At 35.9% G+C, this 21612-nt stretch overlaps 1 protein-coding gene across 1 annotated transcript in view; it reads left to right on the forward strand.

Moving 5' to 3' along the window:
• ATRNL1 (attractin-like 1) overlaps nucleotides 1-21612 on the forward strand; it is a 454560-nt gene that overhangs the window by 34776 nt on the left and 398172 nt on the right. Inside the window, exons 2-7 of the mRNA XM_010003956.1 lie at nucleotides 115-198; nucleotides 2178-2291; nucleotides 3345-3473; nucleotides 6666-6874; nucleotides 17489-17663; nucleotides 18729-18816. Of these exons, the coding sequence (XP_010002258.1) occupies nucleotides 115-198; nucleotides 2178-2291; nucleotides 3345-3473; nucleotides 6666-6874; nucleotides 17489-17663; nucleotides 18729-18816 (799 nt within the window). The remainder of the gene's footprint in view (nucleotides 1-114; nucleotides 199-2177; nucleotides 2292-3344; nucleotides 3474-6665; nucleotides 6875-17488; nucleotides 17664-18728; nucleotides 18817-21612) is intronic.

Genomic DNA, 21612 nt, shown 5'->3' on the forward strand with positions numbered 1-21612 from the left:
CTTTCCCTCACTCCCAATTTTCTTTCCATCCAGAAAGAATGTATTGGCATGTTGATTGCATGTATTCTCTTGTGTTGTCTCTGGTTTCTTATAGAGCTGTTTTTTCTTTTGTAGGTTAACAGAACCTTCTGGATATTTAACAGATGGGCCAATAAATTATAAATATAAAACTAAATGTACATGGTTAATTGAAGGATAGTAAGTATTTTCATAGCTTAAATTTTCTGATAGTTTTGTACTGTATATTCTAGACGTCTAAAGATTGCCTCAAGTAACAACTGCATCTGGACACAATAGAAACAGTTTTGGGATTTTTGTTTGGTTTGTTTTTGTTTATATAGTTTAATCGGTTTTAAAAAAGAAGAAAAGTTGAAGTATGATTTTCAGGACTGCTTAGAGTTGGCCAAATTCCATTCCCATTGAAATTGCTGGCAAAAGTTAGGCTGATGTTGGAATTTGGTCAGTGCTGCAAGTTCTCAAAACCCTATGATGAATTTGTTGCCTGTTTCAGTACCTTTACATACGTTCCAAATGTTACAGAATTGTATTATTTAACTCATCTTACTCTCCAGTGATAAATCAGGAATGGCTTCAAGGACATAATGTTTCCAGTCTGATGATGATAATTCAGTTATGTGTTGCTCTAAAGTTAATATTATAAATTTATGTCAAAGTATTTTCTTTTGCATTCTAGTTTTCCTCATGTACTTAATTTAAAAATCATATTCTGGCCACAGTTTATGTAGCCTAGATGTCTCATGTCTGTTGCTAATTTTTCAATTTATGCAGCACAGAAACACTCAGACATGCACAAAGAAATAATAAGACATACACTGGAAGGGTAACTGTTAAGGGCACAAATTCATTAAATTTCAGTGGGATTTTTCCCCCTAGGCTGTGGGTTAGGATTTTGCTGAAAAATTGAGATAGGTCCAAGCTCCACTAGTGTTCTAGAAGAAAATTGCCCCCTTCTCTCTTGCCACATTATCATAATATCTCCTACTTTAGATGTCTGCTCTGTTACTGCAATTCAGCAGTGATTTGTCTGATCTCATTTTGGTCTGCTTATATGCAGATAGTGATTAAACACAACAGCAATGAAGTTATGGGTATTTTTTTTTTTTTTTAAACCATTTCAGTAGAAGCTGCAATATCTAGGGGATTAGGCTGTAGCTGAGTATCTTTCTGACACAGCCAGACTTTTCTTTTCACCCAAGCTAGCTCAGGAGTATTTGCACCACACTAAGCTGAAGTGGAAACATGCCTCAGGACTGTACACAGCTCTGCTTTGAAGCTGGTCTTCCCTCTGTGCCTCCTCTTTGCCGGGAGATGGTGGGGTGGGTAGCTGGAAGAAACAATATGCTGCACAGTATGGGGAAAAGTAATGCAATCCAGTAACACAGCAAAATGTCAACACACAGGGAAATCACAAATGTATAAAATACTCTTGAAAGTGAACAAAGAGAATGCTCTCCAAGTGATATCTCATGAAAAAGGCATGCATATGTCTTCCAAACTGACAAGCTAGGCTTGGGTCTGTCAGCAGGGGGGGAAAAACTAAAATGAAAAAAAATCATCAGTATGTTGTTCAGAGTATGTTTAGGAGTCTGCTCATTTTGTCACATGAGAAAATTCCCCTTTCAGGAATCTTGCAGTCCCCACCTGGATCTCTACCAAAAAGTGGTGAAATCTGACTCCCAGGTGTCAGACTGGGGGAGGGGAGTCAGGGGAAGAGATAAAAAATAATCTTGCCTTATTTTGCATTTTATGTTTTAAGATTTTTAGTTTCAGTCACTAGTGCAATGCTGGAATGATAAATTGTAGGTGGTTTTAATCTTGAAAGACTCTTTAAACCTCATAGCCCTGACATTGTAGAGTAAAATGGATCAAAATTGGATATTTTAATTGCTCCAAATTTGTGGGTTTGAATACTGATAAAACCTTGTGAAATGAGGTTTCCTGTTAACTTTAGGGATTATTAGACTTGTACTGAAGATGTTAAAGTATTCTAAGATGAAATAGAATATTCTGCTTGTTATTTAACTCCTTGAAATGTTTAGTTAGTACAAAATATGTTTTAATAGGGTTTTTCTGACTTGATCAATTTTGTGTACGTTCTTTATCTTATGAGCTCAGTAATGTTTTACATCAGTGTTTGCCTTTTTTTTTTTTTTCAGCCCAAATGCAATACTAAGATTAAGGTTTAATCACTTTGCCACAGAATGTAGTTGGGACCATATGTATGTATATGATGGAGATTCAATATATGCACCTTTAATAGCTGTATTTAGGTGAGTGTATTTATTAGCCTTTTAGTGCAAGTAGTCATGTCTGGATGCTTCTAGTTTGTGGGGGAACAATTTTATTGGAGGCTTGAATTTGTTAAATAGCTGGGTTTCTTTTGTTGATATCATGGGAGCTTGTATATAAAGTTATATTGGAATAAATTGCAAAATACTACTTTTTTTGGTTAGGTGATCTTAGCATAAATCCTTTAGGTGGCTTGTCCTTATTGATGACACTGCATGGAGTGTAAATGCTCACAGACAGGCAATCAGACCTGTATTTTCCAGTAGGCTGGAATAGTGACCCCTGAGTTTTAATGTACATTAAATATGGCACTGGACAGTAATGTTACTGTGATCCTCCTAAGGGAGAATGGCCACCTGTGACCCAGACAATGTTGCCCTACGTGTAGGCTGTAATTAATGGCTCCTAAACACTTCCTAAGTTTCTGTAAGCAGAATGAAGAGACTTGTTTGAGACATTTGATACAAAGGCTATTTAAATACCAGTTTTGTAACACGTTTCCTTCGATTGCTAGACTGGGCATCATTGTGACTATGTCATAGTGTTTAAAATTTACAAATTCTCATCTTGGAGGAGAGCTCAAATTTGCTACCAACTAAAATGGTGGAATTTCTCTCCTTGTTGTTAGTAGCTTATGAGAATTGCTACATAGCTAAAGATTTTTTTCAGGTTAATACAATAATAGACAAGGAGCATTAAAATCAATGCATTGACACTTACATGTACCCTCAGAGTAATCTGATGTGAAACTTCACATCACTGTGTGAGACACAAAAGGAAATGGTGTGGTTTTGGGTTTGTTTGTTGTTTTTTAGTTGTTTTTGTGTTTTGTTTTTTTTTTCCTGGAGAACCCTAGCTTACCTTGCAGAGGCACAGACAAGTTTCATACACAGTTTACTGTTTGTTTTCAAATGAGATTTGAGTTATCTGATTTATATAATTAATAACCAGACTAGCTAACTTTAATTCTTTCCTTTTCTTTTTTATTTCCTCTCTCAATGACTGATTAAAACTATTCTAATTTTCTTTTCCAGTGGTCTAATAGTCCCTGAAGTGCGTGGAAATGAAACTGTTCCTGAAGTAGTTACTACATCTGGCTATGCATTACTACACTTTTTTAGTGATGCTGCTTATAACCTAACTGGATTTAACATTTTTTATTCGTAAGTATTTCTTTTATTAAATAATGCCTTTCTTAATTAGCCCATTATTCCTTTCAGGAGGATGTCAAACCCAGGGGAAGTGTTTATCTATTGATTTTATACATAGTCTAAGAGTTATTCTTAATGGTATGTTTCTAAGACCAGGGAGCTGGAGTTGTACTGAGTTGTCATTAAGGTACTAGTTTAAAAAAAATAAAGAAAAACCAAAATGGGATAAAGTGTATTGTACTGAGGGAAGCCACATGGCCATTCCATCAGTATGTTTTTCCTGTGCCATATGGAATTTAAATGTATTGCTTCAGTGTTTATTTATCCAGCAAGTGTAGTTGTCACATGGAATAGAAAGGAGATCAGATCTACTCTCATATCAATTTCCTTTGCTTGAATTAAGATTGTCTGTTGCATGAGTATTTTTTTTTCTTACTGAATGTATTTATTTTATTTTATTTTTGGGGGGTCCAGCTACAAGGGTTTTATTTAATTTCTTCTCTATGTTTTGAGTACTTTCCCCCTCCAATTGTCCATCTCAGTCTGCATTCTGCCTTATTAGTTCTTCTCTGGACTGTCTGCATTTTAATTTCTCTGATGATGAAGTCTAGCCTGGTATAACTATACCTGTTTTCCTCCAAACTGCTTTTCTGTGTCAGCAGTCTTAACAATGCAGCCTTTTCCTTCTTAGCTGCACCAGCTGTTGATTGCAACTTCTGTCTCAATTAGGACATGCTTGTGACACATCATGCAGAGTCTCTTTATACTGGATGCTTTAGCTCAAGAGGGGATTGCGTGGTCCTGTTGGAGGTGTTCCTTCGTGTGATAGTCTTCCCATGACTGAAGATATTCTTGTTCCTTTATTTCAATTTCTTCAGACTCTGAAATGCCAATTTTTTGGGGGATGTGTTAGCTAGCACTGCTCTTCAAATGTGGAAGTACACAAGATGATTTTATAATATTCTTTATTAATTTAACATTCCTGTCTGTGCTTCTGACCATAGCTTTACTTTTGACAGAGTTCTTTGTTAAGTTGTCTATGGAAAGTTGATTTCTGTAATTTTCAGTAGTTTACTTGCCTTTTATCAGATAATAGCTAGTCAGATTTTGGGAGCCTCACTGAATATTAGAAATGTCAGTCTAGAAGACTGGGTATTTTTAAGTTTTGTCAGTTGACATCAGTAAAATGTGATCACCTGGCAGACTTCTCTACAGTTATTAGATATATTTTTTTAGTTATCCCTGAAGCTTTTATTGAACTTTTTGTTTGTTTTGTTCTTCTTGGAGTCAAATGGCAATATGACATGGCATTCTTAAGAAATGAGTATGTGCTCTGCATTCTTTTATGACTTTGGTAATGTGGTTTGTGCTACATACCATTACCTAATTTTTTGGAAGATTTTAAATTGATGAAAAAAACCTGCTAGTTTTTAACTCCCAAAATTTTGTGTACTCTGTTCTTCTTTTTCTTCTATTCCAATAGATACTTTAAATTGTATTATTTTATTAACGACCCAACAGTAACTCTTTTTATGGTAAAAGAAGTAGCTATGACTGCTTTGTATGCCTGCTTTAATTATTTTTCTGTCACTGATCTGTTGCCCTCTCTTTTACTGTCTCTCTCTTTGTTCGGAAACGCCAAAGCAGTTTTTGACTTCATCTTTGACTTCATCTTGATGGACCACTCGAGTTCCTTTATTTTGGGGAAGACAACAGTTACTCTAGAACTCTAGGAGTAAATTTAGTGTTCCTTGCAGTCAGGCAATTCACTTCCAACTCTGCAGATCCAGTCTTTCTCATTCTGTTTGAATCTTTAATGGATCCATTGGAGTGGGAATATATCTACTTTTAGACTTACTGCAGTTGCTGGCAAGATGTAACCATTGACTTTCCTGCAGAGTACCAACCCTATGAAGTTAGGTGGAGAGGTTCCTTAGAGCTGTGGTATGCACTGGTTAATGCCATCAATACTTTAATGCCATGTGTGTTACTTGGCAAAACCTGCAGTTCAGACATGGAGTTTTCTTTTTCAGTGGTGTAAGGAATCAGTCCTCTGAAGTGTGAGTCTTTAGAAAATGAAAACATGTTTCCTGACAGTCCTACTACAGCCACACAGCCTTGAACAATTTCTCACTAGCTTTTTCAGTTCTTTCTTCCTTCAGTAAGAAAAAGGAAGGCTGTGAACAGTATCCGGCTCTCACATCTACAAGGAGCAGTCTGTGTTACCATCAGGGGTTTGTAGTAATAGTTTATTTTGAGTTTCAACCCAACTCTTTGCTGCGAGTTGTCAAAAGCTATTTTAAAAAAACCTGTTTCCAAAAACTTTTGGACTTCATCAAGTGTGTACTGTCTGAGATTCATATTCTGTGCATGGAATCTCTTGGACTCACATACTTCAGTGTCCCCTCATCCCTTCTCATCTCCAAGGAATTGCCTGCACTTCAAGAACTGACTTGTATGATTTTGCAGAGTCCAGTTGCCTGTGATCTCAGTGTTTAGTAGGGTGTATCACAGAAATCTCAGAGCAGTTACAGATTTTTTCCAGGCTAATCTTCCCTCTTGTTGCATCTCTGACTGCAGAGTTAAGGAGGCAGTTAAGGTGGATTATTATTAAGGATTCAAAGCAGGAAGTGCTGCTTTGCTTTTTTTTTTTTTTTTTGTAGTTTCAGAATATTAACTAGCTTGTATTTTTCCTCACTCAGTTTTTCCAGTTTTATTCTTTTTGGATTTTAGGCTTTGTTTTATAGTAGGGACCAAAGCCCCTCAGGAAAATCTTTTAACTGTGTATGCCTGTGGTGGGGAGTTTGAGTTACTGCTCACAGTCACTTGCAGTGTGCATGTTCCTGGAGATAACAAGCATTTGAAGGGACTGACTAGAGAGTGCTTATACTGGAACATGGGAAAAATTAGATGGTGGTCTGTCCAGTCAGTACATGTTCTTCTGCTTTATGTCAGAACTTCTTAAAGTACAAGATGTATGTGATCCTCTCTGCATCACAGACTTTATATGTTGAACACCCTTTCAGCTCACTTGCCTGTAAAATCGTTATTAAACTTATGTTTTATCAGTACATTGAATTTTTTCAAGAAACAACAACAAAAAAAGTACTTTAAAAATTACTGTTGGGTTATTGGGAGATAAAACCACTGTCATCAACTCTTGGCTTGTCATTTCCTTTGTTTTAACTTTGGTTTTCTTTTCAGGATTAATTCCTGTCCTAATAACTGCTCAGAACATGGGAAGTGTACAACCAGTGTGTCAGCACCAAGCCGGGTATACTGTGAGTGTGACAAGTACTGGAAAGGAGAAGCCTGTGATATTCCATATTGCAAAGCCAACTGTGGCAGCCCAGACCATGGGTACTGTGATTTGACAGGGGAGAAGCTGTGTGTTTGCAATGACAGCTGGCAAGGTAAGGTTGTGTTACTTGGAATCTAGTTAAGTTTTGACAAATAACTGCTTGTAGTGCATCCTATCTAGTCTGTATATTAGGATACTTCAAAAAACAATATATATGAAAAATAAATTTCTGGAGTAAATTTTCATGTGAACCTAGATGTATGTACTTCAATGCCATAAAACACTCACAGCTTTGGTTATTTTCTGTCTGAAGATCCTGCAGAAATATCTGTTTGGTTTTTCATTGTGTATTACTGGTATGGCCTCTCAAGGAAAAAGGAAGGTAAGCTTTTTGGGTACAATGGTACAGGAATGTCTGTGTGGACACATCCTGTGGAGTAATGGATGCACTATAAGCTTGTGCTGTGGTTACTCCCACTACCTTCTCATTAAAGATCAATTATTTGAGATCCTGAATGTTTAATTCACTTGCTATAATTATGCTAGAGGTTTGTCCATTTTTTAATCCCTTACCACTCCTATTAGAAGACTCAGTTGGATTAGCTTGCAATGCATTGAAATGGCCATTCTTAAATATTAAAAAACCTCCAGATTACTCAGCTGCTACACCCTCTTCTTCTTACATCTTGCCTCTACTCTTTTATTACTGTTTCTTTTTGCATGGTAAAGGGATTACATTTTTACTCTTATTAATTGTCACACCTATTAGACCAAAGACACCATAAGATTTAATACATTTGTCTTCTTAATAATTAATGAAGTTGTTCATTAAAAGGCAGTCAGTGCACCCACAGAGAGGAAGTAGATTAGTAATATGACCATTCAATGGAAACAGTGCAGAATTGTTACCAAGTCCTTAAAACCTTCCATGGTTGTGGTGCATAAAAAAAGTTCTCGACAGCTTAAACTCTGTAAGGAGCTGGTGAATAGAACCTGCAGAAAGAATATCACTCCTTGCTTTGTGCATTAACTCTTTGCAATTTCAGATCATTGTGTACAAAATGGGGAGAAGTCACAAGTCTTTGGAAACACTTTTTAGGCTAGATCTTCATTTATGATGCTGGAATCTTCATTACGAGTTTTAAAATTAAATTCAAATTCTGACTTTCCCAGTTACTACCTTCTTTTCATCTAACCTTCCTGTGCATACTGTCTTCCTATTCTTTCATAGAGTGAGTAGGGTTATATAGAGATTTGCTTGAGTTTTCACCAAACCTGCATAGATTTCAATCAATTTATCTCTTTTTAAATTCTCTGACAGGTGAACTGCCTTGGACACATGATTGATTTTCCTTATTAAATACAAAAACTAACAAACTTTCCTTGAGTTCTCTGGGAGGCTACTTGCTTTTCTGTTCTAGTTTTTTCTTTAATTACTTGCATCTGTATACTGTGTGGTTTCTAAACTGAGAGTATTTTCTGTGTAGGTTATTTACAATGCTGGAATCATAAATGTTTCTACTTCTCTTGCTGTTTGCCAAGTTTTTCTTGTGTTTGGTAATTCAATCCAAGTGGCTAAAGTGTGCTCTTGATTTCTATGTTTTTGAAGATAATTTTAGCTTTTTTTCCCCACATTTTAGATTTTTTTTTTTGAGTATGTGTAGTCCCTATATTAAAAGAAATATTCAATGGACTGCATTGAGATGTAGAATAAATATAATCCATGGCTCAGAACATAAAGCAATTTCACAACACATGAGGTTGCTTTCTTTTCCAATGGTGACATCTTGTGGATGGTGTGAAAGGAGCACCTCTGGAAGAATTTTCACTTTTGAACCAAGAATTCTGAGCAACGAGAACACTCTAATCTTTGGGATAGAATAATTGATTTGAGTAAAAAATAGAGTTCCCGTCATTATTAGATAAATTATGTGGAAGATGTTGCTAACTACTATGAATGTGCTGCATGCTTTTAAAGAGTAATATTTTAGGTCTTGTTGATAGAGATGTTTGATTTCTTCAAGGAGCTTGATTTAATGCCATGTTAAGGGAATAACTAGCTTGCCATGTATCAAATAGGCTAAAAACTGTTTTAAAGAAGGAATTTAAAATATAGCTACCTGTAAAATATGCAGTAGCTATGTGATTGATTGGAGAATTTTCCACTGACTATTTTTTGTCTGATGTTTAAACATTTTTATAAAAGTTCTTGATTATTACTTATAAATTCCTCTGATAAACAGTTTAAATAAGATAATTAGACTCACTGGTGTTAAATAAAGAAGATGTTTTCATTTAAAAAAAGCTATAAATGTAATAATTTAGAAAATTGTCTTAATATCACTTCATGTAAAACCATCTAGGAACAAAGACTGCAGAATACGTTGTCAAACAAAAGCCTTTCTCAGAGATTGCTAAAAGACTTGCAAATAGCTGTAGGTAATAATTTTCACTTGAGCAATTTCGAGTAGAGCAAGTGGCCCTTTCTCAGAGACAGACATTTGGGAAGTAATGGTGGGTTATAGTGCCCAGTTTGGGGATTGGCACTTTAGGGAGGAGTGTAAATACCAGGGAGAACTCAAGGCATGCCACAAAACTGATATGCTTAGTAGGAAGCAATCCTGTCATGGGAAGATTAAGGAGTTAGTGGTGACTCTAACACTTAGTGGGAATCCTCCCCTAGACCTGCACAGGCATAATCCCTCCTTTGTCCAGTGTGAGGTGGGGATGCTCTTGGTGCTGGTAACTTTTGCACTTGGTGCAGGAGGGAAAAAAAGTCTATTGAATTCAAGATAAACTTTATTGGTGCTTTGATCACTGAACATCAGTTCTGCAAGCAAAAAGGGGATCTTATATGAAGGAATTACAGGGTGTGCTTACATTAGTCTTGAAGAGGTTCCATGGGTACCTCTGAAGCAAATCTGATCCTTCACGTGTACGGTGTTTTGGCTTGTGTTATGAGGTGGCTTGTAAAGACAAGAACTGCATTCCTTTCAGATGAAACTATACTAGAAGATGAGTTGCAGAGATGCACATAATGCACACCAGCCACAGATGGGCATTCAGGCCTAGGGATCAGATCTCGCCCAAAGTTAAAACACCAAAAAAAATCCTGGAACGTGTGTAGTCTCTTGCTACAGATCTGCTGCTAGCAGATGGAGGGAGAGATGCAGCAGGAAGACCAGATTCTGGAATTAAACTAATTAACTTTGAAGTAAGTCTATTAGCAATTCAGGCAGCTTGACTTTTATGACATCTCTCTAGGGAAAAACGAGCCTGTTATGTAAGGAGAAAAGTAAACAATCAAAGGGTGAAAGGAATGCTATGAATACTGCACTGTAAAATTCAGTATTTGGCCTTATTCATTAAGGCATTTATTCTAACAGCATCTTGAGTATGGTCAGAATTACTGTGTCAATGTGTGTCTATTGCAGATTATCCTGAAAGGACTAACTAGAGTTGAGTTCATTCTGATCACTTTGCTGGAAGGCTTTAACGTCATCCTCTCTTGTTCACCATTCCTTATTCCTCAGTTCTGAGATTTGGCAAAGCTGTGCTTGTGTGGTGGTGATTTGTTGAAACTGATAGAGAAGGTATGAGGTGTGAGCTCAGGTAATGGCAGTTAAAATGTAGCTCTGGAAAGAGCATGTGCCAAATGTTGAGAGAGCTAAGATTTTGTCCAGTTGTACCAGGATGTCCTTGAGCAGAAAGCATACAATTAAGTAATTTCAGAGAAGAGGACCTATGATGTAACATTTAGTTTAGATAAACCTGGTTTTGGAAGGAAAAAATAAAACAGAAGCAGATACCTTATAACTCTTCAGCCCTGTGATAATCCCCTCTGCCTAGTTTTTACTTCTCAGGTTTTCTCCTGGCTAAGTATCAATTCAGTCAGAAGAAACTGCAGTTTTACAGTCTGTGCGATGCCCTGTTAAATACATGGACATTAATACTATATATGCATATAGGAACACAAACCCAGGCAATCCTTTCCTTCTCCAACTTTCAGTTCACACCATGTCTGTGTTCCATATTTGTGAATTTCATTGTGTGTCACAGAAATGACGGTTATTTAAAGAAATTTTGCATATACAGAATTCATAGGAATTGACGTAATGTGAATGGTTATTTCATAAATACCAGCAACGTGTTCTTCAGTTTTATGTTCAGATTAAATTTAATAATCTTTCAAGCATCCTTGGAGGATTCTGTGCAATTTGTAAACAAAATATAGCTATCATAGTAAGAATTTAGTGTCTGAAAATTCTGCATGAGTAATTATCCTTTTTGCAAAAGAAAGAACATCACAGTAAAATGAAGAGTGAACTTCAGTTTTAAATACCTTTGTGGTGTCATCTGACAATTAGTAAAAGCAGGTGAAGTAGAATTTATTGGATTTATTTCAGTAACTGGTTGGCTGCATTAAAATAATGTCCCTCATGTGCAATTAAGCTGAGATTTAGGGAAGGAGTACCTTATTTTTGTGAGTTTTAACAAAAAATGTGATCCATTTTAAATCTGTGATCTTCTACATTTTTATTTGAAATGCATGCACATAAATATAGCAAGGTAGAATGTGCAAACACTTGATTAAACTAAAGAACAGATGCAATACTTTATCCTGAACACAAGAATAGGGGATAGATGGTGTTGATCTACCTGATAAGGAAAGATACTAAATTTACCTCTTTATCTGTAACACCTTTGGTCAAGAATAGGAAGAAAGTGATTCAGGCAGCTCAAAACTTACTTAGCTTGATTTCAGAGGTATGTGAAGATCTACACCATAATTTGAGGAAAGAAAGAATGAAGCATATGGCACGACTAAATAGCTGAAATGTGGATTTATCAATGTAGTTCATGCTAAAATAATTTGTAAGAAAAGTGACAAGAAAATACAGTATATTTTTCTGAACCTCAGCATTTGATGACAGGAAATCATTGAAAATGAGGAAGTCAGGGAATGCATAAGAGAACAGTAAGGGGAACACAGTTTGTTAGCTGTGAAAGGTGAGTGGGTGTGCTGAACAACTTGGGGTGGAAATACATCAGTACCATTTAAGGACTGACCTTGGGACTGATCTTGTGACATAATTTTTATAATTATAAGACTACTAATGAAATCTGGTAATACAAAGGTGGGAGCTGCTTTAAATATGACCAGAATATCCTACAAAAAAGGGGTAGGGTAGTATGTGGGATGTAATTACTTCAGCATAAGTTGTATATTCATACATTTGGGGACTAAGTATTAAGAATTTGGTTTATAATCTTAAAGCGTGGAAGGACACATGGGAGAAAACATGCTTGTCTATCTCAATTAAAATAAGAATCCACATTCTTAATTTCATGGACTCTAAGAACTAAGGGCTGCAAAATGTCAAGTGAATTAGTAGGATGATCAGTCACAGAATCTACAGTTAAATCATTAAAAACATTAGTACTGTATTTCATGTTTGTTACTACAGTTTCAGGAACACAAGTTGAAACAGGCTCAGAAGGAGAATCATTAGGATGATCAGGGTTCTGGAAGATTTTGGCAGAGTGTGATTTGTTTAAACTGGTAAAATGGAACCTGGGAGGGAGTAGTGTTGCTGTTTGTGAACGTGTGGGGTGTATAGACTTGAAAGACAGACCAGCGCTGCATGTCCAGGGGTATCCACACTAGTAGAAGAAAAACTGGGGTAAACTGGCCATCATTACATCTAGTTTGAAAATTGGAAGGAGGCTTTTGACTATTCGAGTTGTGAAGTTTTCTAAAAGTTGTTAGCAGAGATGTTTAGAGATTGATATCCTGCTGGCATTAGCACAGAGTCCCAAAATGTTTAGTCCAACGGGCACTGTCAGCTACTGTTAATTGGAAAAGTTGAGCAGCACACACTAGGGACAGGCAGTGCAGTCCTCTTGATTCAGATTTACCCTGCAGATTACCCAGGCCCATATCACCCTTGGATGATCCACTTTTCCTGGATGAGTAAAGAAATAGAACTGACTAATAGCAACCAGATGGCATTTCAGGAACTGTGTCAGCTTCTGTGCGTAAGGATTTCTGACTTGTTTCAGTTGTGGAGGAGACCGAGTCCTGGCACAACTCACTACATGCTGCTTCAGCTGGAGACCTATCCAGGATCAATCTGGACTAAGTTTCATTTGGAGCAATACTAGTTGCAGGAGAAGGGAAATAATTATATGCCATATATGTATGTTGTAGAGCTGTGCAGTGGCAGTGCAGGAATACATGAATACACCTTCTGCCAGAGATCCTGGGAGACATTCTTAAACAACTCTTATCTTTTCATTTACATAGCAACTTTATATTTTTTGTAGTTACTTCCTCATAGCTTTCCTGTGAGAAAGATGATTTCCTGCTTGGTAAGACTTCCCACAGAAGCTGAAAGTATAGTCAGGTATCTTCTCCATTCTCAAAAATATTTTTAATAATCTAAAATTCACTGTCGTATGAAGATTTTATTGTGTACTTGAATAACAGTAATATTTGGTTTGTATTTGTGCTGGTTGAAAAGTTATGTTAAATTAATAATTCTCAAATGATCAGATATCAAACAAAAAGTAATGAGCAAGAACAAATACTTTATTTAAATGGTTTGATTAGATTGTATGAAAAACAGGACTATGACATTTATATTCAACGTGCCAATACTTCTGTTTTATCCTGTGATCCCAAAGGGAAACATTAGGGTTGAAGACAGTAGTTGATGTTTTCTTAATAGGTGGAAATTGATCTTATGACTTGAACTACTAGAACAGATTGTTACTCTGGCAGTTTATGCAACTCCTCAATAAAACAGAAATTAGATTCCTTTTGTCATGTGGGTAAATCACTTTTTAAAAACATATAGAATTTTTTCCTACCTTTGAGGGTAACATAATTGACTTCCAATTCAGGTGTATAAAGTTGCTTGCTGTTTTTAAAGTGTTTGGTGGTTGTTGGTTTTTTTTTCGTTTTTTTTTTTTCCTCCAGGGGATTCAGTGACATATTAGAAAAATAAGAAAGAAATAAAATTTTAAATAAATGGGGAAAAATTAGATCTACATAGAAAATAATAAAATATATTTTCATGATATTTGTTCTGCACCTGCAGTGCTCTCTATTGCACAAAAGTTGTGTACTTAGTGAGTATGATGTTTCTGAAAACAAATTGTATTTATGCTGAAATAATGGTGACATTTCATGCTATATATAATTTTGAGTCCTGCATTTTCCTTGCCTTTTTAAGGCAACAGTCACACAAAGCACCTGCTCTTCAAATGATGGTTTGGTAAAAGTCAGTATTATTCTATCATTTTGGGTTAGGGTAATGTGTGGGATGTAATTACTTCAGCATAAATTGTAAATTCATACATTTGGGGACTAAGGGTATTAAGAATTTGGTTTATAATCTTGAAGTGTGGAAGGACACATGGGAGAAAACATGCTTGTCTATCTCAATTAGAATATGAATTAATATTCTTAATTTCATATACTCTAAGAACTAAAGGCTGCAAAGTGTCAAGTGAATTAGTAGGATGATCAGTCACAGAATCTACAGATAAATATATATAAAAAACAGTACTATATTTCATGTTTATTCATACAATTTCAGGAATCCAAGTTGAAACTAGGCATTCAATTTTTGCACAGCTTGATACATACAATGGTAACTCCAGGAATGTTTTACACTTTCACTCAAGAGGCAGCTCTGGCCATACAGTCTTACTCCTGTTGACACAACCACGCATATGAGGGCAAGGAGAAACATATAAGGGAACACATCCCGATTCAAAGCTGACCTGACTAAAAAGGCAGAGCAAGTTTTGACCTGAATGGATGCATTTCCTCATCTGGTTCATTGTGCAGCCAGGTGAAAACTGGTGCCAATAGCCACGTGAGTTGGGGAGTAAGCAGGGAGGGGAGGCCAGGGTTTGCCTCTTCAGTGTCAGTGGCAGTGTCAGCTGATGCCACTTCAAGGCATGTGTCATATCCAGAGTATTAACTTATTGTTTGAAGAAACCAATGGAGGACTTGCTGCTTTCAAGCTCCTGAGTTCAGGTGTCTCCTTAGAATGTGTCCTTCCTCTGTGCCAGAACATAGTGTTTCTCCTCTCTGTTGTGCCTTTCTTGTCTTTCAGAGCAGGGCAGCAATGGAGCACTAAGAATGTAAGAAATTTCTCTGCAACACTCTTTCCATCACTGATATGGTTGACAGTGTTGTTAAGACTTTGGCATCATTTATGTTTTATACGAAGGTTTTGCTTGTGCTCATTTTAATACATTTAATGTCATCTGAATATAGCATAGGCAAGATTTTTTTTTTTTTATTTGCCAAATGAATTCTTGTGGTTCCCTGTTTCCAGAAATGATAATTCTCAAATCAATTGCCATGAGTTTGTGTGTTTTATTCATTATTTTGCCACTAGGCGACACTGTTGACCACTAAATGTCTGTGCAAGAATGGTTAGCAGCTGTAATAAAATACATAAATGTGTTTTCTTTTTCTGACTGGAGGCACCGTTTTGACAATTATAAGCCCTTCCCTGATCAAAGAATACTTAATCAATTGTTATTTTTAATCACTTTTAAATTAACTTTTTTTTTCCTGCAGTGATTTATCAAATCAGAATCTTGCTGAGTTTACATTTCTATTATAGTATCTATTATTAATACTTAAGTAATAATATACTGAATTGTTCATAATCTCATTAGAACTCATTCAAATACCATTAATCATTTCTGGGTAGAAGGCATAATGAACAATGGGAATTGAGTGTCTCCATTATTTAAAAATTGGAAGGTAATTTGGATACAAGTGGACTTCATTATTCTATAGACTACTAGGAAAAGTTGACAACCGGTTAAGTACAGATTATTTGTCTGGCCATTGTGTGTAAGAATTAATTGTAAGAAGTTGCCCCAAACTGATAACACACATTGGAAATATGTAATTTCCTCCCCCCACCCCCTGATATGTTTTAAATTATGAACTTGATGTAAATTACTTATGTAGTTTATTTAGTAAACTTCAGCAGGTCTCTTTTCTAATACCTTGTCCAGTATCTCCTTGACTCAGTGTAAGCCTTTGCATCCAGAGCATCTTTTGTCAGGAGAGGGCTTTTTGCGTGAAGAACTATCTCCTCTTGATTTGAATGTGGCTTCTTCAAGCTCCATTTGATAAATTTCAACTCTTGTAAGCAGAGGGACTTTATATTCTTCATATCCGCCCTCTTTGTGTCACTTACTTTGTAGACATTTGTCATTTACTTCCAAATTTTCTTTTTTTCCCCAAGTGAAAGAGTTTTTAGCCAACTTACTATTAACAATTACAGAAGCCATTTAATTCCTTTGACCATTCTTATTGCTCTCCTTTAAACAGTCTCCAGTTCTAATCAATCTTCTTTTCTATTTGTAGTAAACAACTATTTATACAATGGAGGAGCAGTTTTCTCTGTTCCTAACATATGATTTGCTTTTTTGTCCACTGCTGAGAGTTGAGGTGATATTTTTGTAAGTTATCTTAAGATTAGACTGCTACTGACTAAAAATTGTTCACTGAGAGACTTATTTTCTTCAGTCAACTAGAAGGTGGCTTGCATAGTTTTAAATTGTCTATGTTGAATTTCGTGTGGGAAGGATTTAACCCAGGTAGGAAGGCAGAGAGGGATGTAACATTGCTCTTAGTACCAGCATCCAACTACAGAAATAATTCAGCTGACAATGTCTCTATGCCATCACTGATGACATACTTCAATTCTATGATTGATAATGCTTAGGGTGAACACATCAGTGTCTCAAAAATTCAGTGTTCCCCATCTAGAAAGAATGCCAGTCAGTAATGGTGTGCAGTCACTGGGCAAGTGGTGCATATACTCTCTCTTTTTTTTTCTTTTTAATTTTATTTTATGCAGATGCCTGAATACATTCAGGTTTTAAATAACAAGACTTTGAATTTCTTCCACCCTCTAGAGCATAAGCCAATTATGAAGAAATCACATTTGATTTTTTGATTATTAAAAAACAAATGAAAAAGAAATATTTCTCCTATTCATGTTTCTAATAATAATATAAAATATTTTTATTTTGCTGACTTTTCATTGGTTAGCAAAAATAATCGTCTAAAATATATTCACAAAAATACATAGTTGTGGGCTTTGGTAGCTTTGTAGAATGATCTATAAAATGTAACAAAATTTAAATATGTAAATAATTATTTTAATAAAGCACTTTACAGTGCAAGATAATGCAGAATGGTATTAGCAAAGGGTAAATTTTGATTTCTGAGACTCCATATGATATAGTATAACCTGTATTGTAACTTAATTTATTGTAATGTTATTTGCTTTCATATAAAAGTCTACATGGTTTGTTCAAATGCAGTATAGTTTTCCTCCAGAGGTAACATGCAGTGTATACAGTGCTACACATTTTAGACCTGTACAGCATTTAAAAAGATGATGCATTATGCCTTTCTTTCAATTTTATCACTCAGACAGTTTGTTTTCTGAGAAGAATGCAGAAATGTATCAGTATTACTTGAGCTAATGTAATGCTTTTAATTTGACTGATGTCTCTTGTTGTTAGTTTTCTTTACACTAAGCACCTTTTAAACATAAAAGTGTATACTGTATTTTATCAGAATGAGCAATCCTGACATCTGTAATTAAGCCTCCCCTATTTCTGCTTTATTGGCTTTAACATCCCTGTCTTAATGGCACGTTTGTTTACATAACAGGTCCAGATTGTTCTCTGAACGTCCCTTCCACTGAGTCTTACTGGATTCTACCAAATGTGAAGCCATTCAGCCCTTCTGTGGGAAGAGCCTCCCATAAGGCAGTCCTGCATGGGAAGTTTATGTGGGTGATTGGTGGATACACTTTTAACTACAGTTCATTCCAAATGGTGTTAAAGTAAGTGATTTCTCCTTTGTTGTATCCCTCCTCACATGACAAAACAGATCTTACCAGGGAGGTATCCTGCAATTTAACTGGAAGTTTTATATGTTTTAACATTTTTTGTTAACAGTGTTGTTGTCTGATTGTCATTTCCTTACAATTAAAAAAGATAATAAAATATGGGTAACATCAATCTATGTGATGTGACTGTTCCTGGTGATAACACAGTAAAAGAAATCCACATGCTGATATTTTTCAGGTAGTACATCTAGAATGCTATTTACATTATTAAATTAATTTATAATTTTAGGAGACTTGTATTTAATGCATGCACTTAGGCTGTTGGTGCCCTGCGAGTAAGGTTAGGTAGGTCATCCATATTTCACTACTTTGTATTTATGACAGTTTGTAAGATGATTTGTATGTATGTACAGGCCCTAAATGTGGTGAATGGAAGTATTAGGGTACTTTTATTGCCATGTTTATTCTATTTTTGTCTACCTCTTGTTTTCTTCCACATCTTTGCAATCATCCAAAACAAATATCATCTTTGATGGTTTTCTATCTCTGTCTTATTTTTTCTCTCTCTTCCATCTTGTTGTGTTCTAAATCATGAATGGATTAATTGTTAATTAAAATGAGATGTAAATTAAAATTAACCATACAACTGAGGGGGTGCTCAGGACTAAGTTTTTGAAGTACTGCAGAAGACTGTGGCAGAAGCAGTTTGGTATGGGGTTTTTTTGGGTGTGATTCATAATAGCAAGTTTAGCAATCTAACTTCATAGCTTTCTTGTAAGTGTGGTGATTTTTATTACAATCCCAATTTCTGAGATTGTTCATGGGTCCCTGAAAGCTCCTTGTGTTTTCAGTGAGAAGCGTTTAGTACACTCACCTGTTAGTACACTGTTGTAACAGTTAAAAATGATCATGTTACTGCTGCCAACAAAAGACCACAACAGATAAACAGCAGCGACTGGTCAAGTGTACACACTTTGCTAATGAGAAGTCAGTTCAAACATACAAAAGTCCATATGTCTCTGCAGGTAGAAAATATTTACTTTTCTATTTCTTTTCTAGCTACAATTTGGAAAGCAGTATTTGGAACGTAGTACCTGTATCCAAAGGGCCACTCCAGAGATATGGACACACTCTTGCTTTATATCAGGTTTGGATTTTTCAGTATCCTATTTAATTAATTGCTTTGTTTGTGCTGTTGGTGATATCAAAATGATACCTCGTTAACATAGATTTTTGAGAATAATGTAATTTCTAGTCCCTAAGCATCTTGTATTAGTGTCTTCAGTACTTGGATCTATTGCACAATCTTTCTTCAGAAATTGTGCAGTGTATCAAAGTCACTTACTAGCTGACCATAAACTCTCAGAGCTAAACCCACCAGTAAAAGAGGGCTAATATAATTGGAATTGCAGTAAGGGAAAGTGAGCTGAGAGCCAAGGGTGACTGCAATGTGGGCAGTGCCCTTGATAACTAGGCACCATCCTCAGGGATTGAACCCATCAGGCACAGCTGGGTGTTGGCAGCAGGGTCTTCTTAAAACCTCAGACATGGTAAGATGTGCCCCAGGTCCAGTGACTGTCCAGGGAGTCCAGCCGTGGGGCAAAATCAGACAGGGCTCGAGACAGGATTAGAGAGAAGGCTGCAACGTATGTCTAAGGGGATCTTATCTGGGAGACTGGCTACTTGTAGCACAGGTCCCAGTCCATGCCCCCTCCCTGCAGGTGTTCAAGGCCAGATTGTATGGGTCTTTGAGCAACCTGGTCTAGAGGAATGTGTCCCTGTTCGTGGCAGGGGAGTTGGAACCAGATCATTAAGGTCACTTCCAACCCGAACCATTCTATGATTCTGTGATCTCATTCCAGTAAATTCAAATCCCACCACTGTGTGTACATACAGGGTCAACTGGTTTGTTCTTAAAATCCTTCAGAACTGATCCTTGTGACTTGTTGCTGCTCATTTTGTCATTTTACTTTATTTTACTATAACCTTCTGTTATTAATTGCTGCTGTGGAAATACCTGGGAAGTCTACCATGAAGCACTCACATGGGAAAACTTCTTAATTTCATTGCTATGTCTTTATCTTCTCAGAATACTCCTTTGGAATCTGTGTTGGCATCACAAATTATGTACTTGGCTGAATTTCTAATGCATTGGAGCAATGATTTACTATTACTTTATATATAAATTTTGCAGGCGGCTCTCTTAGCTGTTTCATTGCTTGCCTTGGTATGTTACTGCATTTTTATTTGCTGGATTTTTTGGACCTTTTTTTGAAGTACAATTTTCTAGCTGTTTCCATTATCCTCCTGCTAAGTTAAGCTTTATTTATTTTGTTGCTTGCAATGGGAAATTTTGGGTTATTTTTAATTAGGAAGCATTCATGTGATCTGAGCACATCCTTAAAGTCTCTTGATATTGTCATTAAGGAGTTCATGCTTTTAGTCGTGCCTTTTAGTTTCTTTTGATAGTTGCTCTTCCTATTATGTAGTGCACCTTTTGAAGTTTAACAGAATTGTAGGTGCAAGTGGATTTTTTTGGTGTGTGTGTTATTTTTCCTGGCATCAGTTGCTCTCCCAGAGATGTTGAATCTGTACGTGACATGGTTAGTACCACAGAGATGCTTTTCAGTAGTAATATGAACTAGATGTCATGCGTACCTCAACATCAACTCAAAAATTGCTTTTCTTCTCATCAGTTCCCTGATTCATTACTAATGTATTATCTGTTCTTTGAAAGGTCAGATATTTCTGACCAAAATCTTTGGTTATTACCATTTTTGTAAAATGTGGACCTTTTAGTTGGGAAGCATTCAAGTAATGTGTCATTTAGCAGTTCAGAATAAAGGCTTCAAATCTCATTTAACCTTTTTATTTGACAGTACTAGTATTTTCTTGAGGCATTACAGACTAAAGGGTAACCATTTTAGAGATACTTTTGCCAGCAAATACTAAATATAATAAACCTATGTTAATTCTGAAATTTTTTTTGGATCTCAGTGAGGAAATGCAACTCTTGTTAACGAAAGCCACAAGCAACTGTGTAGTAAAGAAGCTATTGCTGTTGTCCAAGACACTTGCTCATTAGTAATTAGAATTCACTAACAATGAACACAGCACCACTCTTGTAAAATAATAAGTATGTTGCTTGTATTAGTGATTGTGTCAAACATCAAAAATTACATGGGCCAAAATTTAGCTGATCATGTAAGTGGAAGAAATTTGAAGTGAAAAAGTACATCCTTTTGAATTAAGTTCTTAAATTAACTTGTTGGGATAAACTTGTGATATTTTTCCTTTCAGATGTTTAGTCTTTCAAAAATCAGGAAAATAATTTAGTGTGAGTAGTAGAACATAAAACCTAGAGATGGCAGCTTTGAGCTTTGTCGTGAGCTGTGTACTAGTCGTTGTGTAACATTTCTTTTATAGTGGCGAGAAAAAATATCCACAGAGAAGAAATTAGATTAAATTTTTGACTTGAGCTCCTGAGATTTCAAAGCCTAGTGCTAGACTGGAGTGAGAGAAGAAAGCTGGTATTGCCTGATTGTGGTGCAAGGTAAATTGAAGCTATATAATTGACTCTGTGGAGAATGAAATAAGTTACTGTGCCCGTTTCCCTCAGAAAGCTTCTTTAGTTAAAATTGAAGTACTATACTTCCTTATTCTGAAGAAAAAAGATCAGAAGACTCCCACTGATGTATATTTGTAACAAGTAACTAAGACTTTTTATGCAGTTATAGAGGAGAGGGTACAAAAGTATACTTTCTTTTAGACCAACTAAACTATTAGATAGTATTACTGTCAGTGCCGCTTCAGACTGGTTATTGGAAAGGTCTTACCTGTATCTGTTAGCAATTGGTTCTGCTGTATCTCAAAGATTAGATATAGTTTCTGGCATCTCAGTACTGAAAAATGTCAATGTACCTTGAAATCATTAATAAAAAAT

This window comes from Chaetura pelagica, unplaced genomic scaffold (genome assembly GCF_000747805.2).
Source record: "Chaetura pelagica isolate M959 unplaced genomic scaffold, ChaPel_1.0 scaffold248, whole genome shotgun sequence".
In the NCBI taxonomy this organism is placed as follows: domain Eukaryota; kingdom Metazoa; phylum Chordata; class Aves; order Apodiformes; family Apodidae; genus Chaetura; species Chaetura pelagica.